The sequence below is a fragment of the Pristiophorus japonicus genome, chromosome 14, assembly GCF_044704955.1.
Source record: "Pristiophorus japonicus isolate sPriJap1 chromosome 14, sPriJap1.hap1, whole genome shotgun sequence".
Classification (NCBI taxonomy): domain Eukaryota; kingdom Metazoa; phylum Chordata; class Chondrichthyes; family Pristiophoridae; genus Pristiophorus; species Pristiophorus japonicus.
In genome coordinates, this window is record NC_091990.1 from 106,853,669 (window position 1) to 106,868,996 (window position 15,328).

At 49.3% G+C, this 15,328-nt stretch overlaps 1 protein-coding gene across 1 annotated transcript in view; it reads right to left on the reverse strand.

Annotated features, from left to right (window-relative positions):
- galnt18b (UDP-N-acetyl-alpha-D-galactosamine:polypeptide N-acetylgalactosaminyltransferase 18b) overlaps positions 1-15,080 on the reverse strand; it is a 180,368-nt gene extending 165,288 nt beyond the window's left edge. The window contains exons 1-3 of the mRNA XM_070898742.1: positions 15,015-15,080; positions 13,526-13,586; positions 11,355-11,550 (exon numbers count right to left, since the gene is read on the reverse strand). Of these exons, the coding sequence (XP_070754843.1) occupies positions 11,355-11,550; positions 13,526-13,586; positions 15,015-15,080 (323 nt within the window). The remainder of the gene's footprint in view (positions 1-11,354; positions 11,551-13,525; positions 13,587-15,014) is intronic.
- Between the last annotated feature and the right edge of the window lie 248 nt (positions 15,081-15,328).

Consider the following 15,328-nt stretch of genomic DNA (forward strand, 5'->3'; position numbering starts at 1 on the left):
GCTGAGGACAGAGAGGTCAGATTGGGAATGGAGCGGAGAATTAAAGTGACAGGCGACCGGAGCTCGGGGTCACATTGGCGGGCTGATTCTGGTGAAAGGTCATCGACCCGAAACGTTAACTCTATTTCTCTCTCCACAGATGCTGTCGGATCTGCTGAATGTTTCCAGCATTTTCTGTTTTTATTTCAGATTTCCAGCATCCTGTCACATAGCACCAAGATCATTCGAAGTTAAAGCAAACAGTGGGAGTGAAGTTTAATTCAGAGACACATAAATCACATCTACTTCAAACAAAAATGGATAATAAATCCACAGTGAGGCTAAAAACAAAACAAATTAACCTCACAACAATGCAATCATAGGAACATCGGAACAGGAGGAGGTCATTCAGCCCCTCGAGCCTGCTCCGCCATTCAATGAGATCATGGCTGATCTGCGACCTAACTCCATATACCCACCTTTGGCCCATAACCTTCAATATCTTTGGGTAACAAAAAGCTATCAATCTCAGATTTAAAATTAACAATTGATGTAGCATCAATTGCTGTTTGCGGAAGAGAGTTCCAAACTTCTCCCGCCCTTTGTGTGTAGAAGTGTTTCCTAATTTCACTCCCAAAGGTCTGGCTCTAATTTTTAGACTATGTACCCCCTGATCCTAGACTCCCCAACCAGCGGAAACAGTTTCTCTCGATCTACCCTGTCTGTTGCCCTTATTCTATGAATAAAACACCAGGGTAGTGCCCAATGTCACAACCGAGAGTTATTCCTTTTATTGATTAATGCACCTGCTACACATACAAAAAAATAACATTTTCATTTGGAAAAGCAACGAATCGTTGGCAGTTGTTGTCAGAAAGACGTCTTGCACTTGGAGACATGGTGATGACAGAATGGTTTCTGCACAAACTGCGGTCCCTAGCCACCGACCCCATCCCTCTCCCTAACATCTGTCTGAGGCTGAACCAGACTGTTCACAACCTTGGTGTCATATTTGACCCTGAAATGAGCTTTCGACCACATATCTGCAGCATAACTAAGATCGCCTATTTCCACCTCCGTAACATCGCCCGTCTCCATCCCTGTCTCAACTCATCTGCTGCTGAAACCCTTATCCATGCCTTTGTTACCTCTAGAACTTGACTATTCCAACGCACTCCTGGCTGGCCTCCCCCATTCTACCCTATGTAAACTTGAGAGTATCCAAAACTCGGCTGCCCATGTCCTAACTCGCACCAAGTCCCCTCACCAATCATCCTCTGTGGTCGCTGACCTACATTGGCTCCCGGTTAAGCAACGCCTTGATTTTTAAATTCTCATCCTTGTTTTTAAATCCCTCCGTGGCCTCTCCCCTCCCTCACTTTGTAATCACCTCCAGCCCTATAATCCAGCCGAGATCTCTGTGCTCCACCTATTCTGGCATTTTAAACATCCTTGATTTTAATCGCTCAACTATTGGTGGCCATGCCTTCTGTTACCAAGACCCTAAGCTCTAGAATTCCCTCGCTAAACTTCTCCGTCTCTCTACCTCTCTCTCCTCCTATAAGACGCTCCTTAAAACCGACCTCTTTGACCAAAGTTTTGGACATCTGCCCTACGGTCTCCTTATATGGCTCAGTGTCAAATTTTGTTATTTTTTGCCAACGCTGCTGTGAAGCGCCTTGGGATGTCTTATTACGTTAAAGGCGTTATATAAATATAAGTTGTTGTTGTAAGCAGGAACTGAAAAACTTAAAAAAGCCAGTGGAAGAAACGTTTTTTTGACCCGTCGACTCGAAAGTCTATCTCTGATTACTGTGTGATGGACTCCCCAACTGCCCTCCTCCTGGTCCCATTGTGTAAAGAACACTGAGAGGAGTGAAAATCCATTCAAGGCAACGGGAAAGAAGTTCGGCCGGGTTGTAAAGTGAGCATTCAATTTGCTATTGCCCGCTTGTGACACCATGCAAATGCAATGTCAGCCCATCGGGGCATAAGGGTGATAGGATTTGCCGATTAAAGGGACTGGATAATGTCGAGTGTGACCGGCCGTCCTGCCCTGTTGGAAGAGTGGGAGTGAGGACACGATCTGAGCCGGAATGGGGTGAATTCAAAACTAACCTGCAGAAACCGTGTTTCAGTGAGCGAGGTGTCAAACTATGGAACAGGTTGCCTGGGGTGACGTTGGAAGCAGTTAGTGCTGATTCATCAAATGAAATTACACGATGTTTCTCAGATAGAAACAATGGCCCCAAGTTTCCACATGATTTGCTCCTAATTTTTAGGAGCAACTGGTGTAGAACGGAGTATGTTAGAAATCGGAATTCTCGGCATTTAGTTTGCTCCAGTTCTAGTCAGTTAGAACAGTTTCACTTTTTTTTTCAAAAGGGGGCGTGTCCGGCCACTTACGCCTGTTTTCAAAGTTTCGTCAGTGAAAACTTACTTCAAACTAACTTAGAATGGAGTAAGTGAAGATTTTTGTACGCACGAAAAAACCTTGTCTGCACTTTAGAAAATCAGGCGTAGGTTACAAATCAGGCATAGGGAATGGGGGGGGTGGTTTAAAGGGAAGTTTACAAACATTAAACACTTCAGTTTTACAAATAAAGAGCCATCATCAATAATAAATGATAAAAACATAAATAAATCAACCAATAAATCAATCAAAAAAAATTAATAAGAAAAAATGTTTTTTTTAAATCAATAAATAAAAAATTTTCTACTTACCGACTGCAGCACCGGGAGCCCTCCAACAGCGTGCTGGGATGCCCTCCCCCCAGCGTAGGGAGATGGGGGGGGGGGGAAAGGAGATGGGGGGGGGGAAAGGAGATGGGGGAGGGGAGGTTGAACGGGCCGGGCCCGAGACTTCGGGCAGGACCCGTCCCCAGTACCAGATTTACAGGTAGGTGTCGGGGGGGGTGGTGGGAGGGAGGTCGGTTCGGGTCGGGGGGAGGGAGGGAGAGGGAGGTCAGGTCGGGGAGAGGGAGGTCAGGTCAGGTCCAGTCTGGGGGCGGGGGGGGAAGCGGGAGTCGGGTCGGTGTCGGATCCGGTCCGGGGGCGGGGGGGGTGGGGAAGCGGGAGTCGTGTCGGGTCCAGTCCGGGGTGTCGGGTCGGGTCCCGTCCAGGGGCGGGAAGGGGTGGGGGGAAGCGGGAGTTGGGCCGGTGTCGGTGTCGGATCCGGTCCGGGGGCGGGGAGGGGGGGAAGCGGGAGTTGGGTCGGGGTCGGGTCCGGTCCAGGGGCGGGGGTGGGCGGTGGGGGGGAAGCGGGAGTCGGGTCGGAGTCGGGTCGGGTCCGGTCCAGGGGCTGGGGGGGGGGGGGGGGGAAGCGGGAGTTGGGTCGGTGTCTGGTCCGGTCCGGAAGCGGGGGGCGGGAAGCGGGAGTCGACTCGGGTCGGGAGGAAGCAGGAGCTGGCCGTGGGAGGAGCCTTAGTCACGCAGCCCCAGTGAGGCCATTCGGCCAGGGCTAGGGGCTGCGTGCTTCGGCCCCTCCCACACAGTTTCGGGTGCCTGGAGCTACTGCACATGCGCGCCCACTGTAGCGCGCATGTGCAGAGGTCCCGGCACTGTTTTCAGCGCAGGGACCTGGCTCCGCCCCCTACAGCTCCTGCTGCGCTGCGCCGAGCTGCAAACGACCTGCAGGGAGCTGGAGAATCTGGAAGTTTTTACGCCGCACTTTGTGGCGCGAAAAACGGGCGTCCAGGTCGGGACTGCGCCGTTCTAGACGCGGCTCGAAACTTGGGCCCATAGAAACATATAAAGTAAGTACAGGAGTAGATCGTTCGGCCCTTCGAGCCTACACCACCATTCAATAAGATCATGGCTGATCATTCACCTCAGTACCCCTTTCCCACTTTCTCTCCATACCCCTTGATCCCTTAAGTCGTAATGGCCATATCTAACTCCCTCTTGAATATATCCAATGATCTGGCATCAACAACTCTCTGCGGTAGGGAATTCCACAGTTTAACAACTCTCTGAGTGAAGTAGTTTCTCCTCATCTCAGTCCTAAATGGCTTACCCCTTATCCTTAGATTATGTCCCCTGGTTCTGGACTTCCCCAACATCGGGAACATTCTTCCTGCATCTAACCTGTCCAGTCCCGTCAGAATGTTATATGTTTCTATGAGATTCCCTCCCATCCTTCTAAACTCCAGTGTATACAGGCCCAGTCGATCCAGTCTCTCCTCATATGTCAGTCCTGCCATCCCGGGAATCAGTCTGGTGAACCTTCGCTGCACTCCCTCAATAGCAAGAACGTCCTTCCTCAGATTAGGGGACCAAAACTGAACACAATATTCCAGATGAGGCCTCACTAAGGCCTTGTACAACTGCAGTAAGACCTCCCTGCTCCTATACTCAAAACCCCTAGCTATGAAGGCCAACATACCATTTGCCTTCTTCGCCGCCTGCTGTACCTGCATGCCAACTTTCAATGACTGATGTACCATGACACCCAGGTATCGTTGTACCTCCCCTTTTCCTAATCTGCCGCCATTCAGATAATATTCTGCCTTCGTGATTTTGCCACCAAAGTGGATAACCTCACATTTATCCACATTATACTGCATCTGCCACGCATTTGCCCACTCACCTAACCAAGTCACCCTGCAGCCTTTTAGCGTTCTCCTCACAGCTCACCCCGCCACCCAGCTTAATAATATATTGGCAGTGTGTCAGTGATTAGAGAGATAAGGCACTAGAACGTCCACTTTTTTTGCATGCTTAACGCCCACTTAACGCCCATTTTACCACTGAAATGGTGTCTAACACCCAGATATCGCCCATTTAGCAACAAAATGGAAACTGATGTCCATTTTTCGGACACTTATCGCCAAGCGTTACTTTCCCATGTGCTTAACGCCAGGAAAAAATATTACCGCCTGCCCACTTTTCTTGGGCGGAATCTTCAAAATGGGCGAAATCAACCGCCATAATATTGCCCAGCGTTAATTTCCACACTGATTTAACGCTGAGATTCAAAAATACCGCCTGCCCACTGTTTTTTGTCATAAAGAGCATATTTACCGAAAGTAGCAGCCATGAGATCGCCCAGCATCAATTTCACCACCTCGCACACATATCGCCCACAATATCGCTCGCCCAAAAAAAGTGGAACTCTTCTGAACAAACGCCAGCGGTGTGGCTGGCATTTTAAAAATCACACTCTTATGTGAGGAGCTGATATCTGAACGATTTGCCTGAAAGAGCATTGATGTGAGTGACAACGCTGACACACTGCTGTGTGGGTGAAGCTCAGACATCAATGGTGCCCATCACCTTGGTGCCAGATAAAGTTTACGTTGATTGATGTTAAGTTGTATTTAACCCTTTCATGGTAAGGAATCACCAGTGTGTAATGGTGCAGCTATTTGAGACAATGCTCAACAAGGTTATGTTCAATAACAGAAATTTTATACCAACATTGGTTTGAAATCATAAGTATCACAGGCAACAACACCCAACCCCCACCCACACCCCACTTTTTGTACCATTGACATAAATCACATGGTCAACATGTCCAGCAACACAGAATACAAAGGCAAAGCAGGAGCGTAGTCCCCAGCCCCCATAGATTGCAACAAATTGCTTACACCCAGATGGAGATATAATACAGCCATCACGTGCGGACATGCACCTCACTTTCCTTGCTCCCTCCCCTTCTTCTCCCCACTTCTATCCCTTCCCCTCCTCGCTCCATGGCGCCTGACCGAGGAACTCCTCAGGCGGTGCCTCATTGGGGGGGTTGAAGGCAGATGCGGTGGTTGCACGGGTACGGGAGTGGGGGGGTGCCGAGGGGGCAACATTCTCTGATGCAGAAGCAGGATCTTGGTCCTTGCTCTCATCTGTCATTCACAGTGGTGGTGCAGAACCTAGGGGCGGAGTGCCGTGCTCGGGGACCACTGGGAGGCCTGTGGCAACAGTATTCCTGGCTATCGCATCCAGGGCCTCCGCCATCCGCGGAATGTACTTGGTCATGGTGGCCAGCTGTCGGGATATGCCCCCCAAAGCTTCGATGAGCTGGTCACCAATGTCTACAGTCGTCCTGGACAACTGTACCATCTCTCCGCTGTCATTTGGCGCTTGAGGACCAGACCTGCCGTGTTCACGAGGCCTCCGCGGGGTCGGCGCCGTCCTGGGGACAAATAGGGTGTCCTGTGGCGAGGTGCTTGGGGCTGGTACCTCCAGAGTGGAGGCGGGAATGACCGGAGGACCACAAGATGGCCTTGGGGTGGAATGGCTTCTGGAGCATGGCGATGCAGGTTCCTAGAAGTCCATGCTCTCATCCGTGGAGAACAGACCCAGCGGATGGATGGGCGAGAATCGGGGCTCCTCCAGATGTAGGATTGTCCGCCGACTGCTGCCCCGTGCCCCCGCCTTCTGGTCTCTGTAGTCTTTCCTTGGGACGCACTGCTGGCTGAGCTGAAAAACACAAATGAGGTTATTAGAGGAGAAGGGGGTGCTAAGGTGTCAAGTTGAGTCCAGCGCTACACACAGCATGTGCACAACAAAAGCACTACCGCTCTCAAAATCATCGCAGACATCACATTGTGCAATCCAATGATTTTCATTGGGCCATCATTATTTCTATGACAATTTTAGAAATCATCTATCATATATGATTGTTCGGATATGAGTGGGTGTGGCATCTATTGACTTTACATCACGCAATGGTGTAAGCTTTACTCACGTGGCATCACTTCAGGGTCTGCAGATGCGTCGTGGCTGTCTGGGAGTGCTTCCCCACGAGTGCGAGCACCGGGTCCTCCATCTCAGTGATGTTGCTGGGGACTGGTGGCCCCCCCCACCTGTTCGCCTCTGCACGGACCTCATCGTCGATAGCATCTTCTGTAAAAGGTGACAGGACGACATGGCATGAGATCATTGCGTGATATCATTGCTAGGTACTGTCACAGAGACTGATAGCTCCGACAGATGTAATCATGATTATTATGATAATTATCATTCTTTACCTAAAGACGTACACCGTGACCGCAGGCTTTGAGTAAAACAAAGACCTCACATCTGATGATAGTCAATCATGACTGTTACAAATCAAATTATATAAATACATAAGTACATGTAAATCAATGTAATACTTACTCTTGCGGATCCCACAAGGTCGTTCCATCGTTTGCGGCATTGGTTGCCTTCACCCACCTCGTTGGTCACCTCTGCTACCTCGGTCCATAGCCTCTGGTAGGCTTTTGGAGTAGGCTTCCCACGCCCTCCCTGTGTCAAATCACCCCAGCATGACTTGACCTCCTGCAGGAGGGAGGCATCATCCGAGAAACTCCTGGCTCTTTTGCGCCCTCCAATGTGCTCCTCTCCCAGCTCACTGCTCTCTCCAGCGTCAGTCTCCACAGTGTGCTGTGATGCCTCCTCCTCTCCCTCCATTATAGGCCAAATTCAGGCAAATGTGTGGCTGGTAACAGCTACTTTTTATTTGCCTACTTGCTGTGAAGCTCTAAAGTCTCCCTACTTCCTCCCAAAGCAGCCACACCACACCCAGACACGCCTTTAGTCCCTTTGAGCTTCCTCTCTCTCTGTCTCCTCTTCTGCACATGTCATGGTGACCCTTGACCTCCTGAATCACGAGAATCGAGCGTTGCCATGCTATTGCTAAGGACGGCCACACTTTACAGCAGAAGGTCAAAAAAATTTAACGATACCGCCCATTTTATATCGCTCGCGGTAACGCCCATTTTCAAAAGTGGAGACCAGGTTCTTTGAGAATGGGCGAGAAGCCGGCGATCTGAAAACCTTTTTTTACCGCCCACGCCGGTAACCACAAAAGTGGAGGTTCTAGCCCAAGGTGTGCTGAGTGTAATGTTTCGGAAGAGGTTTTGTTTTAAATTGGTTCCTGGGATGTGGGCGTCGCTGGCTAGCCCAGCAATTATTGCCCATCCCTAATTGCCCTTAAGAAGGTGGTGAGCTGCCTTCTTGAACTGCTGCAGTCCGTGTGGTGAAGGTGCTCCCACAGTGCTGTTAGGGAGGGAGTTGCAGGATTGTGACCCAGTGACGATGAAGGAACGGCGATATATTTCCAAGTCAGGATGGTGTGTGACTTGGAGGGGAACGTGGAGGTGGTGGTGTTCCCATGCGCCTGCTGCTCTTGTCCTTCTAGGTGGTAGAGGTCGGGGGTTTGGGAGGTGCTGCCGAAGAAGCCTTGGTGAATTGCTGTAGTGCATCTTGTAGATGGTTACTTTGGACCTGTGATTCCCAAAGCTCTTCACCACTGGGGCTTTTTCGCTCCTCGTGTTTGGGTCTGTTTTAGACGCATCGGCTGGGATTGTGCTCACACGGCGGGTCCAGTGCAGCCCATGTCGGTCGCGGGTCGCGACCCCGCTGCTGGCTCCATCCCGCTGCCTAAAATGAGCTTAGCTCATTGGGGCTTGTTAAGCCCATCTAGCACATTTCCCGGCCCAATTAGATGGAGCACTTTTGATGACGGGTCATCAGCTGGTTCCCTTAAAGGGACCGTGGCCAACTTTATTTTGACAGTTGAGGTGCTGCAAACACTGACAATCACTGCACAGAGGTGCAGGGCTGCACCCAGGCTCTCCCATGGAGTCATAAGCACGCAGGGAGATTCTCTTCCATTGCAATGGGCGGAAGAGACCTCCCCAGGACACCAACGCAGCCCAGTTGCACATTGCAGAAAGGGGCACAAGCAGGGATGTTGTCAGGAGGACCAGGCTGCAGTGGTGCAAACCTTTCAATGATCTCAGTAGATCAGGAAACGTGAGTACAAAGCCACACTCAACCTCATCCTGCTGTGCCACTCATCGCATCCCCGTCACTCTGCCTTCCCTACCCCCTACTCCTGCACATCCGTACTCACACCAAATGACCTTGTACCTCCACCCATCCCTCTCTCTCTATCTTCATTTTCACAACTGAATCTCACGAGCCACCCCCACACCCCCTCATTCTAGTGCAAGCATACCAACTAACAACACACAAGGGTAGCCACTTGACTGTTTTATCCAAGTTTCTGTTAATGTGGTGTCAAACATTTAAATCTTTATTTTCAAAACTTTGCATTCTTGGACTAATTTGTCTGCAGCTTAGTAAGTTGCAGTGAATGGTGAGACATAACGGTATTCCCCCTGCAATGCTGATGAGTGTGAAAGGAATGGCTTGGGCAATGTAGCGATGGTTATGGTGGTGTGGGCACATCATGTGGCAGCCAGGGTGTACAGCATCAGACGAAGTAAATGTGGCCATGGTGAGGCCATCCCTGGCCTCCCGGGCAGCAACGTGGTCATGTGCTGATGCCCTGTGTCCTGTGCAACATCAGTTGATTGCGGAGAAGGTTGGTGGTGTTGTTGGTGCTGCTGGTGTGCCTGGTGATTCTGGTGTTGGGGATGATCGTGGTGGAATTCTGAGCACCAAAGTGAGAGCGTATAAAAGGCACCCATGCTGATGGAATAGGTGGCAGGTGAAGTTGAGATGACAGAAGCGATCTGTCAATGCTGAGAGAGGTGACACTGGATAGAGAGTTTGATCCAAACACCTGCAACCTGCATAAAGCTCAATCTGCCTTCCAAATGGAGTAAACAACAGCTTCTGTGCTTGGAAAGGGAAGAGCTGTGAGGTGCGAGCTTTTATAGCACATTTCAAGCTGTCAAACTAATCAGCTGATGCAGTGGCCATTTAATTCCCGCCTCAGGTTAACAGATGTGGTCCATGAGCAGCATAGATCCCATGGGCGAGCAGTTAAAGTTATAAGGTAAGGTTAAAACCGTTATTAATGGTCTGTCAACAAGCCAGAAATTGGATTGACTGGGTCACCCGCCTCCACGATCGGGTCCGATCCGAGATCATGGACACACTATTGGGACATGCTGTCAAAAAAAATCTAATTACCCACCCTCGACCTGCCACAGATCCTGCCCGTTGACCCCTCCGTCATCCCCCTAGGAAAATTCCAGCCATTGATTGAGATTGATCACAGTGATTATTCAACAGCTCCGTTATGGTTGGATCGTGCTTCTCGCAGGATGGGAAAAGGTGAACGAGATGCACCTTTGTTGAAAACAGATGGGTTGTTCTCCTTTACTGGAGTAGTAACAAAAGGAGTTGTTGCTTCAGGTTCAATGCCTGTATATCTTCATTCAGTATGCTAAGCTATTTTATAAGCGAGGTGTAATGTGTGCACCTGTGAGTATCACAGGTTGATAGAGCTGTTGAGTGGCTTAGTCAGTCATGTGATGTTCACAAGGCTCAATAAAACCCCAGCCAGTTGGGTTCGGGGGATCCACGATGAGGCAGGTGGTTGTGAGCCTGGTGGATGAACTGGTAATGTGTAGTGTGATTGTTAAACCTTTGCTAATAAACCAACTAGCTCTTAATAGCAATGTCTTGCTCTGAATTCTTAAGCAAAGAACCCAAGAAGCAAATACGTTGCACGAGGTAGATCAGATACAGAGCACAATAAATGTAAGCATGCATTGTACTAAACATTAAAACACAGAATGCCTGTTTTTATTTGGTTCCTGTACTTTATTAAACTCGAACTTGCCTCTTTCTTTGATTGGATGCCTTCTGTCACGTGATCTAATATGAAACAATGTTCAAATTTGTTTTTTGTTGGGTGTCCCAGCAGTGTTAAATGCCAGCAGCTCGGGATCACTGTCCGATTAGGATCTGCTAATATTGGAGGTTAGTCAGAATGATGGGTGAGTAGGGGAGGTGCCAGTGTCAGATTGGTCAGAGCAATGGACACACTGAAGCTAACACGGAGCAATGTCACTTTAACTATCGCATGGTTTAACCGCAACAGCCGCGATTCAATCTTCCACCTGTTTTCCTGCTGAACCAGTTACTTCGTCTAATATTAGCCCGGCCTTCCCATCAGCCTTTCTGTCTGTACCTCCTCCATGTTCCAGCAACCTTGGCCTTTTCTTGTGTCTCGCAATCCCGATATTTGGCAGAAAAAAATCAAAGATCATGTTGTTATTTAAATGGAGAAAGATTGCAAAGTGCTGCAGTACAGCGGGACTTGGGGGTCCTGGTGCATGAAACAAAAAAGGTTAGTATGCAGGTAGAGCAAGTGATCAGGAAGACCAATGGAATCTTGGCCTTTATTGCAAAGGGGATGGAGTATAAAAGCAGAAAAATCTTGTTACAGTTATACAGGGTACAAACCTTTGTTAATAAACCAACTAATACTTAATAGCAATGTGTTGCTATGAATTCTTAAGCAAAGAACCCATGAAGCAAATACATTGCACCACCGGGGATGATTAGGTGAATCCACCCAACCCCCCCCCCCCCCCCACCAGCCCCCACCCCATAGAATTTCAGGGTCGCAATTTCCTTCCCTTCCTCCCGCGAAAATAAAATAATGCAGCAGTGTAGTGCGTAGAACGTACCCGTCAGGCCTGAGATCGGGAATGGTCCTATCCATTGACAGCTGGTCACTGAGGTAGCTGTTGTAGCCATAGTACTGGAACTTCTCCAAAGCAATCCGCTGCTTTTCGGGACTGAGATCGTGGCCCCAGTTGGCGAAGAGCACGGAATTCGGGATGGCTTCAGCCGCCTCTTGCTCCTCCTTCTTCTGCGGAATTTCTGAAGGGCGAAAGGTGGTTGCATGTCAGGAATCAAATGGTCGGAGAAAGGCTGATCAACCAATAATATTTTCACAGCAATGTGAACAATGTGTTTGTTATTATCACAGATAATAGAATAGCAGTATTAGGCAGTCCCTCGTATCAAGGATGACTTGCTTCCACACCAAAAAGGGATGAGTTCATAGGTGTTTCAATGAGGGACCTGACATTCCAGGTCCTGAACTACATATTGAAGGGTGGAAGATGCCTGTGCATGGATTTTTTTAATGTGTGGTGGCCGTTGCACACCAGCCATCACACGGGCTTGGTCCAGTGGCAAGGATTAATCAAGACGACTGGAGACCAGCTCTGCTGCACGGACCTAGTAAGCACTCATGCTCCTACTGTCCATAGGTCGCAGTGTGGGCTGGCCCGTGCTGCCCCTGGGCCCTCGCCTCTCCTGGGACCCAATCTCTCACCGCTCCTCCGCCCCGATCAAAAATGGAGCAGTCAGTAACAGGACATCAAAAAGAATATTACAGCACAGAAGGAGGCCATTCACCCCATCGATCCTTTCCAAGAACATAGGGTCAGTCCCAATCCCCCGCTCTCTCCCCATAGCCCTGCAATATTTTCTCCTTCAAGTATTTATCCAATTCTCTTTTGAAGGCGACTATTCAATCTGTTTCCACCATCCTAGCAGGCAGCGCGATCCAAATCCTAACCACTCATTGCGTGGAAAAGCTTTTCCTCATGTCGCCTCTGGTTCTTTTGCCTTTCACCTTCAATCTGACAGAATGTATGGCAGGTATGGAAAGGGGAAATATTCACACTGTTCAAATTGGGATCATGTGTCAGCCGTGGCTCAGTGGGTAGCACTCTCACCTCTGAGTCAGAAGGTTGTGGGGTCAAGTCTCTCTCCACAGATCTTCAGCACGAAAATCGATGCTGACACACCCAGTGCAGTACTGAGGGAGTACTACACTGTCGGAGGCGCAGTACTGAGGGAGTACTGCACTGTAGGAGGAGCAGTACTGAGGGAGCGCTGCACTGTCAGAGGGGCAGTACTGAGGGAGTGTTGCACTGTCGGAGGGGCAGTACTGAGGGAGTGCTACATTGTCAGAGGGGCAGTACTGAGGGAGTGCTGCACTGTCGGTGGTGCAGTACTGAGGGAGTACTGCACTGTAGGAGGGGCAGTACTGAGGGAGCGCCACACTGTCAGAGGGGCAGTACTGAGGGAGTGTTGCACTGTCAGAGGGGCAGTACTGAGGGAGTGCTGCATTGTCAGAGGGGCAATACTGAGGGAGTATTGCACTGTCGGAGAGGCAGTACTGAGGGAGTGCTGCACTGTAGGAGGGGCAGTACTGAGGGAGTGCTGCATTGTCAGAGGGGCAATACTGAGGGAGTATTGCACTGTCGGAGGGGCAGTACTGAGGGAGTGCTGCACTGTCGGAGGGGAGGTACTGAGGGAACGCTGCACTGTTGGATGGGCAGTACTGAGGAAGCGCCTCACTGTTGGAGGGGCAGTACTGAGGAAGTGCTGTACTGTCGGAGGGGCAGTACTGAGAGAGCACCGCACTGTCGGGGGAGTGAAACCTCGTGATTAAAAGCCTCTCTCAGTAAGGAATCTGTCGCCGATACATTTGAAAGTCAGGGCTAAGGTTAGCAACGATTCAGTGCCGATGGAAGCCTCCTCAGTTAGCACAATGTATGTTTGGTGATTCTGCCAACTCCATTTACGCTCTATCTAGACTCATCTTTTGCAAAAGCAAAATACTGCGGATGCTGGAATCTGAAATAAAAGCAGAAAATGCTGGAAACACTCAGCAGGTCAGGCAGCATCTGTGGAAGGAGATAGAGTTAACGTTTCAGGTCAATGACCCTTCTTAGACTCAACTTTTGTTTCTTAACTTGACCCATTACCATCTCCTTTTGCCTCGCACCATCATCCCATTTGTCACTTAATCTCTCCTGCCTTCCACCCTGTCACAGACCTTCCCTTTTGTTCTTTTCTCCCCTGCCCCCTTTCACAGCCCCTACACTCTGCACATACACCTGAAAGGTAAACATAGACAGCTTCAGGATCGCATTGGAACTTGTACAGCAATGAGAGCTAACATCTGTTTTCACCTCAAGCATGTGACTGACATATTTCCATTCCCAGAATCTCACACCGCAGAGGGAGGCCATTCGGCACATCGTGCCTGTGCCGGCTCTGTGAAAGAACGATCCAATTAGTCCCACTCCCCCTGCTCGTACCCCATAGCCCTGCAAATATTTTCTATTCAACTATTTATCCAATTCCCATTTGAAAGTTACTATTGAATCTGCTCCCACCGCCCTTTCAGGCAGCGTGTTCCAGATCACAACAACAATTCTCCTCAGCTCACCTCTGGTTCTTTTGCCAATGACCTTAAATCTGTGTCCTCTGGTTACTGACCCTCCTGCCACTGGAAACAATTTCTCCTTATTTACTTTTTCAAAATCCCTCCTCAAAATTTTCTGACCCAAATGTTCTTTTCTATTTTTACTTGTCAGCCGTGGCTCAGCGGGTAGCGTCCTTGCCTCTGAGTCAGTAGGTTAGTGGTTCAAGTCCCACTCCAGGGCCTTGAGCACATAAATCCAGGCTGACACTCCCAGTGCAGTACTGAGGGAGCGCTGCACTGTCGTCTTTCGCATGAGATGTTAAACCGAGGTTCCATCTGCCCTCTTAGGTGGGCGTGAAAGATCCCATGGCACTATTTCGAAGAAGAGCAGGGGACTTCTCTCCAGTGTCCTGGGGCCAATATTTATCCCTCAATCAACATCACTAAAACAGATTATCTGGACATTATCACATTGCTGTTTGTGGGAACTTGCTGTGCGCAAATTGGCTGCTGCATTTCCTACATTACAGCAGTGAGTACACTTCGGAAGTACGTTGTTGGCTGTGAAGCACTTTGAGACATATTGAGGCCATAACTGATGCTATATATAAATGCAAGTCTTTTTATAAAATCTCATTACTGTTTGTGAAGCCTTTCGGACAGCAAATTGCCCAATTAATCACAGTGAGCAGTGATTACTTCAAAATTAGCTCATTGGTTGTGAAGCACTTCGGGACATCCCAAGAACATGAACAAATCACAGCATCATACAGCACAGGAGAAGGCCATTGGGCTCATCGTTCCTCTGCCGGTTCTTTGAAAGAACTGTCCAATCAGTCCCACTCCCACTGCTCTTTCCCACAGCCCTGCACATTTCACCTTTCGAACTATTTATCCAATTCCCCTTTTGAAAGTTACTATTGAATCTGCTCCCACCGCCCTTTCAGGCAGCGCGTTCCAGATCACAACAAATCGCTGCGTAAAAAAATGATTCCTCATTCCAGCCTGGCTAATTTTGCCTATTACCAGCACTCCCATTATGGGAAACGGGTTCTTGCTCAATACTCAATCACACACCCCTCATGAATTTAAATACCTCTATTAAATATCCTCTTACTCTTCTCGGCTCTAAGGAGAACAACCCCAGCTTCTCCAGTCTCGCCACGTAACTGAAGTCCCTCATCCCGGGAACCATTCCAGTAAATCCACTCCACACCCTCTCCAAGGCCTTGACATCGTTCCTGAAGTGTGGTGCCCAGAAATGGACACAGTACTGTGGCTGGCACCTAATCAGTGTTTTATAAATGTTGGGCATAACTTCCTTGTTTTTTATTGGGTCAGAAATCCCGGTCTCTGCGGATCCGGACAGAGTGTGTACGGATGGCGCTGAAAACCGGCTTTTCCAATTCGTCAAGTTCTGGCTTGATCGCA